At 36.3% G+C, this 16197-nt stretch overlaps 1 protein-coding gene and 1 pseudogene across 18 annotated transcripts in view; one reads left to right on the top strand and one right to left on the bottom strand.

Annotated features, from left to right (window-relative positions):
• Nucleotides 1–1350, top strand: part of TSGA10 (testis specific 10) — a 156913-nt gene extending 155563 nt beyond the window's left edge. For all 17 annotated transcript variants that reach the window (XM_032255405.1, XM_032255417.1, XM_032255412.1 and 14 more), the window contains one exon: nt 398–1350. In XM_032255405.1, the coding sequence (XP_032111296.1) occupies nt 398–422 (25 nt within the window). In that variant the 3' untranslated portion in view covers nt 423–1350. The remainder of the gene's footprint in view (nt 1–397) is intronic.
• A 5393-nt stretch (nt 1351–6743) lies between these two features.
• LOC116534700 lies at nt 6744–7668 on the bottom strand (annotated as a pseudogene). Its single transcript, XR_004261832.1, has one exon. The product of XR_004261832.1 is annotated as a 60S ribosomal protein L6 pseudogene (transcript).
• Between the last annotated feature and the right edge of the window lie 8529 nt (nt 7669–16197).

The following is a 16197-nucleotide window of genomic DNA, read 5'->3' as shown; positions in this document are numbered from 1 at the left end:
TTATTATGCCTATTTATGGTTGTAGGCCCACACTTCTTCATCTCCCTGTCTCCTGGGAAATACTACTTTCTTCTCCATCTCTATGATTCTGTCATTTTGAGGTAACTTTTTGTGATTGACTTTTCTCATTCAGCATAATGCCCATGAGATCCGTCTAAGCTGCTGTAAGTATCAATAGTTCATCCCTTTTAATTGTTGAATAGTATTCTATAGTATGAATATAGCACAGTTTGTGAAAACTGAGTGAAAAAAATACATTGTTTTTTGTTTTCCTTCATAGAAACTGAAGAAGACTCTTACATTTAGCAAAAGTGATAGACTTATGAGAATACGTTTGTTACACATGTTGAAAAAGTTGAATTGAAAATGTTAATCAGCATAATTTGTTCTCTTATAGGAATCTTTGCTACAGAGATTTCTGACAGCTGAAATGATTCTTCACATCTCTGAGAAAGGTCAAAGTTACAAACTGATTTTTTTTTGCTACATGATTGCATTTATCTTTTAAATGCTTGGCGATGTTAAATGTATTTATTAACATTGTGTGTCTAATCTCTGTTCTGATGTGCCATGTTGCAGTGATCTGAGATAACTTATAAAAACAAAAATGCATATGGCTCTTTCTATCCATGCAGTAATAGTGAGTGTAAAATTTGCTTACTTCACTATTGAACACTGTTATGTTCACTATCCGGAGTAAATAAAGAAGCTTATTAAAACAGGGCAAAGTGTTTTTACAAAACTGATTTCCTTTCCTTTCTTGGTATCTCAAATAATTGGTTGGTTAATATTTTTCTTTGTGATTTGTGCATTCATGGCTAGAAAATTTGTGCCAAAATGGGTACAATTTATTGATACTGGCCTGGGATCTGATATTCCATTTGGAACCAACCTTACATAAGTTCCATGCCATAATCTGATATTGAAGCAGCAGAAAGTAGGAGTGCTGTCAGGGTTTTAAAATCTGTAGCATTGTACCACTCAAAGACTAAGTAACATACATTTTCTACAATTGTGTTTACTACTACTGTTTTTAGAAAGGTAGGTGATGATATACCTGTCAAGAATGTAAGATTTTTTTTTAATCTGTATTTTTAATAAGTTTTCCTTAAAGTACTGCAATCAACTTAATTGCCATTTTATTTTATTGTCTGTGGCAGCTGTCTGTAATCTGGAGTAACAAGACAAGTGATGTTTCTTTCCTCCCCCAATTTCCTAAATCTTTTACCTTACCTATCCATAGGCTTTGATGCAATGTTCATATTAAAGCCTGAATACTACTGTATTTTACTGATATAAGCTATTTGTATTCTTGCCATTTTAATAAAAAAAGGCTTGTCATTAATAGTATTCATATGATGTAGACAGTTTCTCATTTTATGTAGTCACTATTCAGTATGACTATAGTGATATAGGAAAGTGCTCTGATTTAGGTTTTGTTATCACTAGCACACTGATATTTTGCTATAATTTCATGCTATATATTCACTTTAGTTTGATTCTTTAAAGCCTTCAGTTTCATTCATCTAGTTTAAGACATTAAGGATTGGTTAAAAATTAATAATTTAAAATAAAATACTCTTTTATAAGTATTTTAAAGAATAATATGCAAAAAAATTGTCCTTGCTGTATAAGATGTTGATGAACATGAAAAATTTATCTTTGTTAGGTGACTCAATGACCTTATTAGCACGAGGTCATCACGTTAACTTTATTCACCTAGAAGAGCTGACAAAGAGCTGAGTGTTACTGTAATATGCACTTAACACATGTTATATGTAGAGGGCAGTATGTGAGAAGGGAGCATGAGAGAAGCAGGAATGAAGTATGTAATACAATATTTCCATGTTTGACTAAACGTATGCTATACTTGCCTTGTACCATTAATTACAGAACATTTAAAGGGACAATTATATGGTAAGTATAACAGGACCATCATTATCTAAAGGAAGGAGAAAACACCTACATTCTATGTTAAAATTTCAAAGAAAAGATTTTTGTTTTGGTAATATTCAAGAACATTTGTTGTATTAAATGAGATTCCAATTGCTTGATATAAATATTTAATAGCCTTGTTGCTATGGTAGAAATTGCCTAATGTAAACATAATATATGAAACTATACCAAACATATTCTTCCTTGGATGACAAGGAAATCTCCTGAAAAAGAGTTCTCAGCTTTCAAATATCATGTTTAATATAAAACAACTACTCCTGCTAAAGTAAGGGTGTTTGTGAAAAAAGAATTGTTAACCCTCTGAGTAATTTAAATTTAAAATTTGTTGTATATAAATCCTATTTTGAAATTCCAAGCACCACCAGAACTCTGTCTTTTCTTTGGTTTATCTGAGACAACACACAACTTTCTGTTGGAAGTAGGAGAAGGAAATTGACATGAGGATCCATTCTGAAGTTCATAAGCTCTAGTTTCAAAAGAAGCAGGTATTATCTTTTTGATCTTTAGTATATTGCTGTTAGAGTTCCTCTCCCCATTACAGTTTAGCAACCAGTGGGCATAATGAATTAATTAAATATGTTCTGATAATAATATCAGCTACTAAAAACTTAGATTGGAATCAACTGAAAGTGTTAATGACATAAAGAAAATTTCCAGCTGACACTCTACAAATATTGGCTACAGTGATTATAAGTGATTCACCCTGGAATAGTAAAAGAAGAAAAAAGGAATATGAGTGGAAGCTACTGAGTTTGAAGTCAGTTATGATTCCTAAACAGTTATTTCTTCAAAAATTATTTGAAATGATGAATTTAGGTACTTGAAATATATTAATATTTTACAATAACGCTATCATAAGAATCTTTTACTTTTCTCTTTCCTGTCTTCCTATTTTCTTATAAATCCTTGCTATGGTCTTTAATGGAGTCTCCTTAGCTCCCTAAAGGCTATGCTCAAAGTTGCATTTCTTGTGTAATAAGTATGAGTTTGTGACCCAATTCTGAAGACTAACAAATTGTTCTTCTGAGTTTTGTGAACCTAATTTAAATATATGATTATTATACTGCTCTATCAAATTATTTTATACTGGTTCCTTTCAAATGCATTTCAATGTTCTTTTTAATTATTTTTCTGAGACAGAGTCTCACTGTGTCACCCAGGCTGGAGTGCAGTGGTGCGATCATGGCTCACTGTAGCCTTGACCTCCGGGGCTCAAGCTGTCTTCCCTCCTCAGCCTCCTCAGTAGCTGGGACCATAGGTGCATGCCATTACACTCAGCTAATTTTTAAAAATTTTTGTACAGATGGGGTCTTGCTATGTTGCCCAGGCTGGTCTCAAACTCCTAGGTTCAAGCAATCCTCCTACCTCAGCTTCCCAAAGTGCTGGGATTACAGGTATGAGCCACTGTGCCCAGCTGTTTTTTTTTTTTTTTTTTTCCCCCTGGTAGAGTTTGTGCATTTTTATTACGCTGCTTGCTTTGATTCCCTAGGATCATAGGATGGCTCCTCTAACACACTTATCTATTTTCTGGTTTTGTAGCATTACTTTGGTTTTATGCATTACTATAAATGGTCTTTTCTAGTCTGTTACTGAAGTGAATTATGTACCTTTGTGTGCTAGCTATGGTGGTTACTTCAGAAACAAGTGAGTGAATCTTGGTTTGCTCTTTTGTAAAGCATGCAGCCTTATAAAATAAAATCTCTCACAGTAGAAAGGCCAATGATTTTGAGCAAAATTCTTACATATTAGTATTATCTCTTTACTGTGCTTGTCTATATTTCTTGGCTCAGTACCACAGCATTTGTTGAGTAAGGGAGGTTTATCCAGATTGATACTTGTAAGCACAGCATGTGAAATATTATTTCCTGAAATGATATCATCGTTAAAATGATATAATGCTGAAACTCAGACATGCTGAGAGGAAAGTCCGACTGTAATGTGCTGTTTTAATATGGATTGACATTTTCTTCATAGCCCTACTTTTTTAATAGTCTACTCATCATTTCCTTGAGTGAATTTTCTTATGGTGTAATGGCTTGGTCTATTATTACCGAATCTGTATGTACTCTTCTGTATAAATTAAATAACTAAATAAATTATACCATGAAATTAATGTGTCCCTCTCAAAATCAGTACATGCTCTCTCCAGATTGGAAGCATTTTGTTTAACATTTTCAGATATAATCCAGGGATTTTGAGGCCAACTGAGAAGAAAGGGGGCACTGGGTCCCAGTTGCATTTGCAAAAGTGGAGAGTACAAGAGGCTGGTTAGGGGAACCTGAGGAAAGATTCCCCATGCCTATGAGATAAGGAGCTTTTGGAGGACTAAGATGACTAATAATTATAGCTAACAGCAGAAATACATATATAATTGTATATACACACAATGTGTATTTGTATGCATATATATACACTCACCTATAAATATACATAAATATGATTCTTTTTTGCTTTAAATAAAGATACAATATTTAAACTTACTTTTGCTTAGATAGCTCATCCTCAAGTAAGTAACAGAGGTTAACATTCAAAGGGAAAAATGATCTAGATATTTGAATAGATGACAAATTAATAAAAGCCAGTACAAATGTGACTCCTTAAAAATTAATGCCAAAAAATTAACGCTATGGCTTATTAAAGTAGAAGTAAAATGCTCATTTTAAGAATAGTTATAACTATGCTGTGATCATTTAATTTCTCTGAAGACAATGGGGCCAAGCTACAATTATGCCAATTTCGTTGATATTTTGTAAGAACCAACTTTTGATTTTTTTGCTTTTCTCTGCTGTTGTTCTATTCTATTTCATTTATTTCCATTGTGATCTTTATTAGTTCCTTCATTCTGCTCGCTTTGGATTTAATTTTCTCTTCTCTTTTACAGTTTCTTAAAATGAAATGTTATGGTATTTAAGTTTTTTTTTTACTTAAATCTAAATGCCTGTAGCTGTAAATTTTCCTCTACTAAATAAATTTTTTAAATTTCCTTTATTGCTTTAGCTGCATACCACAAATTTTAATATATTGTGTTTTCTCTTACATTTATCTCCAGACATTTTCTAATTTCCCTTGTGATTTCTTCTTTGCCCTATTGATTATTCAGAAGTAATCAATAAATAATCATATTTAATTTTCACACGGTTTTGAATTTCCTAAATTTCCTTCTGTTACTAATCTCTAATTTATTTTCATTGTGGGTAGAGAACATACTTTATACAATTTAAACCTTTAAAAAATCTGGGGTGGGGGGATTGGGGAGGGATATAACATTAGGAGAAATACCTAATGTAGCTGATGGGGGGATGGATGCAGCAAACCACCATGGCATGTGTATACCTATGTAACAATCCTGCACGATCTGCACATGTACCCCAGAACTTAAAATATAATAAAAAAGAAAACCAACTAAATAAATAAATAATCTATCGAGGTTTGTGTCATGGCCCAACACTTTGTCTATCCTGAATAATCTTCCGTGTGCACTTGAAAACACTGTGAGTTAAACTGTTTTTGTGTGGAGTGTTCTATAGATGTCAGTAGTCTTCTTGATTTATAGTGTTATTCAGATTTCGTGTTTCCTTATCTATCTTCTGCCACTTGTTCTATCCATTATTGAAAGTGGAACTATTATTATTGAATTGTGTATTTCTCACTCCACATCCATCAGTTTTTGCCTTATATATTTTAGGGCTCCATTGTTAGGTGGGTGTGTATATGTTTATAATTCTTTTATAATTATAAAATTTCTCTCTTTGCCTCTGGCAGTATTTTTTGTTTTAATGTCTGTGTTGTCTTATATTTTACAGTCATTCAAGTTCTGTTATGGTTGCTGTTTGCATAATATATTATTTCAGTCTTTTTGCCTTCAATCTCAAAATATATATACAATGTTATATATATATTATTTTATACATATGTATTTTTTGAGGCAGAGTTTCACCCTTGTTGCCCAGGTTGGAGTGCAGTGGCACGATCTTGGCTCACTGCAGTCTCCACCTCCTGGGTTCAAGCCATTCTCCTGCCTGAGCCACCAGAGTAGCTGGGATTACAGGTGCCTGCCACCGCACCTGACTAATTTTTTGTATTTTTAGTAGAGATGGGATTTTGCCATGTTGGCCAGGCTGATCTCAAACTCCTGGCCACAGGTAGTCCACCTGCCTCGGCCAATCTATTATATTTTTAAACCTAAAGTGTATTCAGTAGATAGCATATAGATGGATCATTTTATCACACTCAGTCTGTCTCTGCCTTTTGATTAAATTGTTTGATTTATGTTCACACTTAATATTATTATTGATGTTGTTAGATTTACCTCTGCTATTTAATATTTTGTTTTCTGTATATCTCATGTTTTGTTTTCCCTGTGTTCCTCCTTTGTTGTTGTTGTTGTTGTTGTTGTTGTTTTTTGCATTAAGTGAATACTTTCTAGTTAACATGTTAATTCACCTAATTTTTATGTGATATTTTATGTTATTTCCTTAGTGGTTGCTCTAGGGCTTACAGTATACATTTTAATTTATTAGAATGTACTTCATGTTTTCACTAAATTCTAATGACTTATAGAAATGCTACCGCTATATAGCTCTTTGCCCTTCCCTGTGTATATATATGTGTGTATATGTAGTATTTATATGTTAAAAACTCAGCAATACACAGTTATAATCCTTCTTATAATTTTATGTCTTTTATTTTATTTATTTATTTTTTTTAGGCATAAAAGATGTCTTATTTTTATTGTTCTAAATTTAGAGCATGATAAGGGAAACACAAGGATTGTCAGGTGAGATGTATTTTTTTTTTAAAGGTAATCAGCTATTTAATTAGATCATCAGGACATTTAAAATACCAATTTGTGAGGATAAATTCCATTTGTCAGGGCAAACACAGATCGCAGGTAGCCCTGGAGCTGAGGAATAGCTTTGATTTTTGGTAAAATTTGTGAGTCCACAGCTTTCTGATCAATCTTGCACTGCTCTGAAATCTCGTATTTCTCTTTTTCTGTGTCGAAGATCTCACCTTCCTGGTGTCTGGACTTTCGCAGCTTCTTCTTCTTGAAGTAAGCATCAGTAAGATGTTTTGGGATTTTTACATTGCTGATATCAATTTTGGTTGAGGTGGCAATGACAAATTTCTGGTGCGTTCTTCGCAGAGGAACTCGACTGAGGACCGGAGGTCCAGTCACAAGTAATAAGCCACTCGCCAGCTTCAGGAAAACCACCCTTTTGCCCCTGTGGCATCCAGTGAGGATGATCAGAGTGGTCCCGGGGGTGATGCTGGCTCGCAGTTTTCTCACGTGCTGACTGAAGGGTTTTTTGCCGTGGCTCAACAGCTTTCGAGGCACATCTTCAGCAGGATAATACCTAGGCATTTTGCGAAGTTAAACCACCTGGGTAGCGCCGTTTTTGTCACCACCAACTGGTTTTGTAACAGCTGCAAGAACCTTCTCCTTTTTCTTTTCAACCTTGGATTTAGCCGCTGAGTACTTCCTCTTGTACATGGCCTTTCTGGAATACATGGCAGATCGGGAATACCTGCCGATTCCTCTAACAAGAACAGGATTGTGGCTGCAATAGGACTTCCCCTTCTGGGCTTTTCAGCCTTGAGGTTACCCTTTTTCACTTTGCTACCAGCATCAGCCTTCTTGGCTTCAGGTTTCTTCTCTTTAGTATCCGGCTTCTCAACTTTTTCACCCGCCATCTTGCAAGATGGGAAAGAGCGAGATGTATTTTTTTTCCATTTATTTTATTGCATTTTAGGTTTTGGGGTACATGTGAAGAACTTGCAAGATTGTTGCATAGGTACACACATGGCAGTGTGATTCGCTGCCTTCCTCCCCATCACCGACATCTGGCATCTCTCCCCTTGCTATCTCTCCCCAGCTCCCCACCCTCCACCGTCCCTCCCCTATTTCCCCCCAACTGACCCCAGTGTGTAGTGCTCCCCTCCCTGTGTCCATGTGTTCTCATTGTTCAACACCCGCCTATGAGTGAGAACATGCGGTGTTTAATCTTCTGCTCTTCTGTCAGTTTGCTGAGAATGATGGTTTCCAGGTTCATCCATGTCCCTACAAAGGACACAAACTCATCGTTTTTGATGGCTGCATAATATTCCATGGTGTATATGTGCCACATTTTCCCTGTCCAGTCTATCATCAATGGGCATTTGGGTTGGTTCCAGGTCTTTGCTATTGTAAACAGTGCTGCAATGAACATTCGTGTGCACGTGTCCTTATAGTAGAACGATTTATAATCCTTTGGAAATATACCCAGTAATGGGATTGCTGGGTCAAATGGAATTTTTATTTCTAGGTCCTTGAGGAATCACCACACTGTCTTCCACAATGGTTGAGCTAATTTACACTCCCACCAACAGTGTAAAAGTGTTCCTATTTCTCCACATCCTCTCCAGCATCTGTTGTCTCCAGATTTTTTAATGATCGCCATTCTAACTGGTGTGAGATGGTATCTCAATGTAGTTTTGATTTGCATTTCTCTGATGACCAGTGATGATGAGCATTTTTTCATATGTTTGTTGGCCTCATTGTATGTCTTCTTTTGTAAAGTGTTCATATCCTTTGCCCACTTATGAATGGGCTTGTTTGCTTTTTTCTTCTAAATCTGTTTTAGTTCTTTGTAGATTCTGGATATCAGCCCTTTGTCAAATTGGTAAACTGCAAAATTTTTTTCCCATTCTGTTGGTTGCCGATTCCCTCTAATGACTGTTTATTTTGCTGTGCAGAAGCTGTGGAGTTTGATTAGGTCCCATTTGTCTATTTTGGCTTTTGTTGTCAATGCTTTTGGTGTTTTGGTCATGAAGTCCTTGCCTACACCTATGTCCTGAATGGTTTTGCCTAGATTTTCTTCTAGGGTTTTTATGGTGTTAGGTCTTATGTTTAAGTCTTTAATCCATCTGGAGTTAATTTTAGTGTAAGGTGTTAGGAAGGGGTCCAGTTTCTGCTTTCTGCACATGGCTAGCCAGTTTTCCCAAAACCATTTATTGAACAGGGAATCCTTTCCCCATTGCTTGTTTGTGTCTGGTTTGTCAAAGATCAGATGGTTGTAGATATGTTGTGTTGCCTCCATGGCCTCTGTTCTGTTCCATTGGTCTATATCTCTGTTTTGGTACCAGTACCATGCTGTTTTGATTACTGTAGCCTTGTAGTATAGTTTGAAGTCCGGTAGTGTGATGCCTCCCACTTTGTTCTTTTTGCTTAGAATTGACTTGGCTATGCGGGCTCTCTTTTGGTTCCATATGAAGTTTAAGGTGATTTTTTCCAGTTCTGTGAAGGTCATTGGTAGCTTGATGGGCATAGCGTTGAATCTGTAAATTACTTTGGGCAGTATGGCCATTTTCACTATATTGATTCTTCCTAACTGTGAACATGGAATGTTTCTCCGTCTGTTTGTGTCCTCTCTTATTTCGTTGAGCAGTGGCTGGCTTGTAGTTCTCCTTGAAGAGGTCCTTTATGTTCCTTGTTAGTTGTATTCCTAGGTATTTTATTCTCTTTGTGGCAATTGTGAATGGCAGTTTCTTCTTGATTTGGCTCTCTTTAAGTCTGTTATTGGTGTATAGGAATGCATGTGATTTTTGCACATTGATTTTGTTTCCTGAGACTTTACTGAACTTGCTTATCAGTTTCAGATTTTGGGCTGAGAGACAATTTGACTTCCTCCTTTCCTATTTGAATACCCTTTATTTCTTTTTCTTGCCTGATTTCTCTGGCTAGAACTTCCAGTAGTATATTCAATAGGAGTGGTGAGAAAGGGCATCCTTGTCTAGTGCCAGATTTCAAGGGGAATGCTTCCAGTTTTTGCCCATTCAGTATGATATTGGCTGTTGGTTTGTCGTAAATAGCTTTTATTATTTTGAGATGCATTCCGTCAATACCTAGCTTATTGAGGGTTTTTAGCATAAAGGGCTGTTGAATTTTGTCAAAGGTCTTCTCTGCATCAATTGAGATAATCATGTGTTTTTTGTCTTTGGTTCTGTTTATGTGGTGAATTACGTTAATGGACTTGCATATGTTGAACCAGCCTTGCATCCCTGGGATGAAGCCTACTTGATCATGGTGGATAAGCTTTTTTAATTTGTTCTTAATAGTCACCGCTTTTTTTTTTTTGAGATGACATCTTGCTTTGTAGCCCAGGCTGGAGTCTAGTAGTACAGTGGCATGATCTTGGCTCACTGCAACCTCTGCCTTCTGGGTCCTGATTCAAGCAATTCTCCTACCTCAGCCTCCCAAGCAGCTGGGACTACAGGCATCAACCACCATGCCCAGCTAATAGTCACTACTTTGTAGGATTTGGATTTAATAAACTTTCAGAGTATATCAAAATAGATTTTTTAAATTTTTGCTACAACTACTGATGAAAAGTATGTGAGGGGGGCTGTTTGTTTGTTGCAGTTTTTTTTTTTTTTAATGGTAGCAAGATGGTAGAATAGAAGATCCCTAGCATCATTACCCTCACAAAAATACAATTAGACACTATTCAAAGATAAGAATGCCACTGTGATTTCACCAGAACTTAGGGGAGAAGTGGAGAAACCCCCTAGGCCTACAAAATCTAGAGAAACCATGAGCAGCAAGAGAAACAGTCATTTCAGACTGTGCCACCCCCTCCCCCAAACTGGCATAATGCCACTCACAGAGAATTTCCCTAGACTCACAGTTTCTGAGATAAGAGGAGGGAATTGAAGGTGAACATTCATTCTCCCTATCAGTCTGGGAATCTTCAAAGGAAACCCGTTCTGGTCTTATTCCAAAGGAACCATTGGAAGGGCCAGAAGGGCTGAACCACCTGGGGTGAGTTAGGAACACAGAGTGGGGCATTCACTGCAGTGACTGGGGCATTGCTCTTTGTGGCTACTATGTGCCACATTGAAGAGACTGGCTGATGCCATAGAACTCCAGGGGGTACAATCTGTGAGAAGTCTTGAATAGCTGGCCAGATTTTTCCACAAAGCTCAGGTGTTAATGTGGAGTTTCTCATTGACCTGGAAACAACTAAAAGGTGAGGATTAAGTTCTCTTGCCCACATAAGTCTTCCCCCAGATTGTGAAACAGTGGCATGGCAGCAGTATAGTTCCTGGATAATGTTTAACTTCTGGCATTCACTGTAAGTCTTCCTCAGACCATGAAACAATGGCAGGGCAATGAGTTAGTTCTAGGCCAGTGTTGTAGTTCTGGTGCTCATAGGTCCTCCCCAGAAAGTGAAGAAACAACAGGCTGCTACTTAAGTTCTGATGCTAAGTAGGAAAGATCTGGCATCACCAAAGAACACCTGCAAAGGCTGGAAGAGGTGGATATCTTCTCTAATGTGCAGGCATCAGTGTAAAGAAACAAAGATTTTGAAAACTCAGGGAAATATAACATGACCAAAAGAAACCAACAAAGCTCCAACAGACCCAGAAGATTTGAAGATCTATGAAATGTCAGAGAATTCAGAATAATCTCCTTAAAGAAATTAAGGGAATCACAAGAAAATATGAGGAGAAAACTAAAGGAAATTTGCAAAACAATCCAGGAACAAAATGAGAAATTTGACAACGAAATAGAAAAAATTTAAAAATCAAATAGAGATCCTAGAAATAAAGAATGCAATAATTGAAAAACTCAGCAGAAGTCTTCAACAGCAGACTTGATCAAATAGAGAAAAGAATTAGTGAGCTTTATTACCCAGAGAAGCAAAAATAAAAATAATAAAGAACAAGGCCTACAAGAATTATGATGCACTACCAAGCAAACTAATGTCCACCTAATAGGAATTTCTGGAGAAGATGAGAGAGAAAAATGCCTAGAAAGGATATTTAAGAAAATGATGGCTGAATATTTCATAAATCTGGAGAAAGATGACACCAGTTAGGTACGGGAAGCTCAGAGATCAACAAAATGCAACCCAAAGAGGAAATCCCCAATCATATTATAATCAAATTAGCAAAAAATGAAAGACAAATAATAAACCAGAAAGAGAAAAGAAACATATCACATTCAATGGAGCCCTAATACAGCTTTCAGCAGATTCCTCAGTGGGAATCCTGCAGGTCAGGAGAAAATGGGATGCTATATTAAAAGTGCTGAAGGAAAAAAGGACTGCTAGTCAAGATTACTGTACCCAGTAAAGCAATCCTTTAAACATGAAGGAGAGGTAAAGACTCTGCTGCTGAGGGAATTCATCAACATCAGCCCTGTATTAAAGGAAGTGCTAAAAGGAGTTCTTCAATCTGTAAAAAAAAAAAAGAATGCTAACATGTCGGGCCCAGCCCTGCAGGGTCCTTTGAGCCCCTCTCTGCTGGTGTGGAGATGAGAAACTAGAAATAAAAGACACAAGACCCAGAGATAGAGAAAAGGGAGTTTGGGCCCAGAGTTCCACTGCCAACAAAAGCAAGGAGTCTAGCAGTAGCCCCGAGTGCCTGGATGCTCTGACTTTTATTGAGTACAAAGCTAAGGACAGGGTAGATAGGGCATGGTGCAAAGCTGGGGGCAGGGTAGGTAGGGCGTGGCATTGGTGGTCAGTGATAGGGTCAAGTATATCACGTGTCATATAGGTAGGGGCCCAAGCCTTTCTAGTAGCTGAGATGAGGTAAGGAGCATAACACATCAGCACTTTTCCATACTTGTCAAGAAAGAACAAAGACATTAAGATTTATATTACTTTTACTGATTATCTCTTTTAAGAAAAAAGGAACCAGGTGCAGAAGTGGAACATGAGAGTGGACATGGAACATGACCACTGAAGCACAGCATCACATAGAGACAATTAAGCCCCTAGATGTCTGCAGGCCTACCTGATAGCCATCAGGCCTACCGCAAGAGCTTGGAGGAGTGGAGTTTTCTCCTAACTCCCCCAAGGAAGGACACTTCTTGGCCATCTTGGATGTCTCCTTCCCTAGCTGGCTAAACAGCAGGTGCTTTCCCAGTACCGGCACTGCCGCACAGCTGAGCACCCTCCAGCAGCCCTTACAGCGGCATGACAGAGGGATTACAGCATCTTGCCTTAGTGTCATTCCTTTCACAATGTCACTCCAGGTTCACACTTTGAGACCTGGAAGGCATTAGTAAAAGAATTAAAATCACCTATGAATAACTAATAACTACTATGGTTATATCTCTAGTTATTTTCTTCTTCATTATTTATATGGAAATAAGCTGAGGCTTCTGACTCCTGCCTCGGCACTTATGGGGTCTCCCCCCTACACTAACATGTAACAAGAACACATCTGAAGGTATTAAACTTGCTGGTAAAAGAAAGAAAATAGGCAAATTCAGAATACTCTAATACTGTAAGAAAACAATTTATATATTAAGTATGAAGACTTAAAAATAAAACTATGTTGGTTAAGAGATAGGCAATACAGAAATATGTAACAAGGATACCACATGCAAATAGAAACCAAAAAAGATCATGAGTAGCTATATATAAATCGCATAAAATGGACTTAAGAACAGTTTTAAAAAGACAAAGAAGGCAAGTACATAATGATACAGAGGTCAATGCAGAAAAAGGATATAACAATTGTAAATATATATGTGCTCAACACCAGAGCACCCAAATATATAAAACAAATATTAATAGACCTAAAGGGATATTGACTGGAATACAATACTAGAAGTGGTCTTTAACACTCCACATTCAACAATGAACAGATCATCCAAACAAAAAGATCAATTTAGAGATATTAAACTGCACTGTAGATCAAATGAAGCTAATAGACATTTACAGAACATCCCAGTCAACACCTGCAGAATACACATTCTTCTCATCAGCACATAGAACAGTCTCCAGGACAGACCATATGTTAGGTCACAAAACAAGTCTTAATAAATTTTTAAAAACTGAAATCATATCAGGTATCTTAAAGAACATACTACTGAACAACAAGTGGTCAATGGAGAAATTTAAAAGGAAATTTTAAAATTCCTTGAAACAAATGAAAACAGAAACACAATATACCAAAACCTATGGGATACAGCAAAAGTAGTTCTAAGAGGTAAGTTTATAAAAACAAATGCCTATGTCAGAAAAGTAGAACAATCTCAAATAAACAACCTAGTGATAGACCTCTAGGAACTAGAGAAGCTAGAACAAACTCGACCCAAAAGTAGTAGAAGGAAAGAAAGAATGAAAACTACAGCAGAGATAAAACTAAAAAAAAAAAAATACAAGGAATCAATGAAAAGAAAATTATTTTTTGAAAAATGAAATCGACAAATTTTAGCAAGACTAAGAAAAAAAAAAGGAGAAAGCCCAAATAAAATCAGAGATGCACAATGAGACATTAAAACTGATACCACAGATATACAGAGGATCACTAGAGACTATTCTGAACAATTATATGCCAACAAATTGGTAAGCCTAGAATAAACAGATAAATTCCTGTACACATACAACCTACCAAAATTGAATCATAAAGAAATAGAAAACCAGAACTGACCAATAATAAGTAACAAGACTGAAACAGTGGTAAAGTGTATTCTACCAAAGAAAAACCCAGCATCTGATGGCTTCACTGCTGAATCTCCCCAAACATTTAAAGAATATCAGCTCTGCTCAAAATATCCCCCAAAATTGAAGAGAAGTGAATACTTCCAAACTCATTCTACAAGACCCGCATTACGGTGATACCAAAACCACACAAGGACACACATACAAAAAGAAAACTACAGGCTTATATCCGTGATAAGCATAGATGCAAAAATCCCCAACAAAATACTGGCAAGTCAAATTCAACAACACATTGAAAAGATCACTCATTGTGATCAAGTGGGATTCATCCCAGGGATGCAAGGATGGTTTCAAATACACAAATCAATAAACATGTTATACTAACAGAGTCAAGAACAAAAACAAGTGACCATTTTGATAGATGCTGAAAAACTATTTGATAAAATTCAACATCCCTTTATAATTAAAAAAAACAAAACTCTTCAACAAACAGTATAAAAGGTGCATACTTCAGAACAATAGAAGTCATATATGACAAACTCACAGCTAACATCCTACTGAATGGGGAGAAATTGAAAGCCTTTCCTGTAAGATCTGGAACAAAGCAAGATGCCCACTTTTACCAACTTTATTTGACACGTTTTTGGAAGTTCTAGCCAGAACAATTAAGCAACAAATGAAATAAAAGGCATCTAAATTGGAAAATAAGTCACATTATCCTTGTTCACAGATGACATGATCATATGTTTAGAAAAACCTAAAGATTTCATAAGAAAACTGATATCTGATAAATTCCGCAAAGTGTCAGGATACAAAATCAAGATACAAAAATTAGTAGCATTTCTTTACACCAGCAGCAAATAACCTGAAAAACAAATGAAGAAAGCATCCCATTTATAATAGCTTGTAAAGAAAAAATACCTAGAAGTAAACTTAACCAAAGATGTGAAAAATCTATACAATGAAAACATAGAAAATCACAAACATGCCCCCTAGCAGCCACTACCACCAGAGTGAATGTGCACAGAAGGTGTACATAGTCTTGTGTCCACCAGCACCCTACCCCCATGCTAACACCACCATCATTGCAATTGTATACTCTTATACATCAATATTATACATCAGTATTATAAACCCTTATACATCAGTATCATAAAACACTAATGAGAGAAATTAAAGAGGACACACAAAATGGAAGGATATTTCATGGTCATGGATTGGAAGAATTAATATTGTTAAAACATCTGTACTACCCATGGTGATCTGCAGATTCAGTGCAACCTCTATCAAAATATCAATGACATTCTTCACAGAACTACAAAAAGCAATTCTAAAATTAGTATGGAACCACAAAAGACCCCAAATATCCAAAAACAATCCTGAGCAAAAAGAACAAAGCTGGAGACATCAAATGTCTGTACTTCAAGATACACTACAAAGCTATAATAACCAGAACAGCATGGTATTGGGGGAAAAAATGGACATATAGAAAAATGGAGCAGAATAGAGAACCCAGAAATAAATCTACGCATTTACAGCCAACTCATTTTCAACAAAGACACCAAAAACATACACTGGGGAAAAGACAATCTCTTCAATAAATGGTGCTGGAAAAACTGCATATTCATATGCAGAAGAATGAAACTTGACCTGTCTCTCACCGTATACAAAAATGGGAAATTAAAGTGAATTAAAGACTTAAATGGAAGACCTGAAACTATGAAACTACTAGGAGAAAACACTGGAGAAACACTTCAGATCATTGGTTCTGGGCAAATATTTTATTAAGACCTCAAAAGAT

Source organism: Sapajus apella, unplaced genomic scaffold (genome assembly GCF_009761245.1).
Source record: "Sapajus apella isolate SASKATOON/1434 unplaced genomic scaffold, GSC_monkey_1.0 scaffold89, whole genome shotgun sequence".
NCBI classification, from domain to species: domain Eukaryota; kingdom Metazoa; phylum Chordata; class Mammalia; order Primates; family Cebidae; genus Sapajus; species Sapajus apella.
Note: the sequence above shows the minus strand (reverse complement) of the source record. Positions and strands in the feature narration are given on the sequence as shown.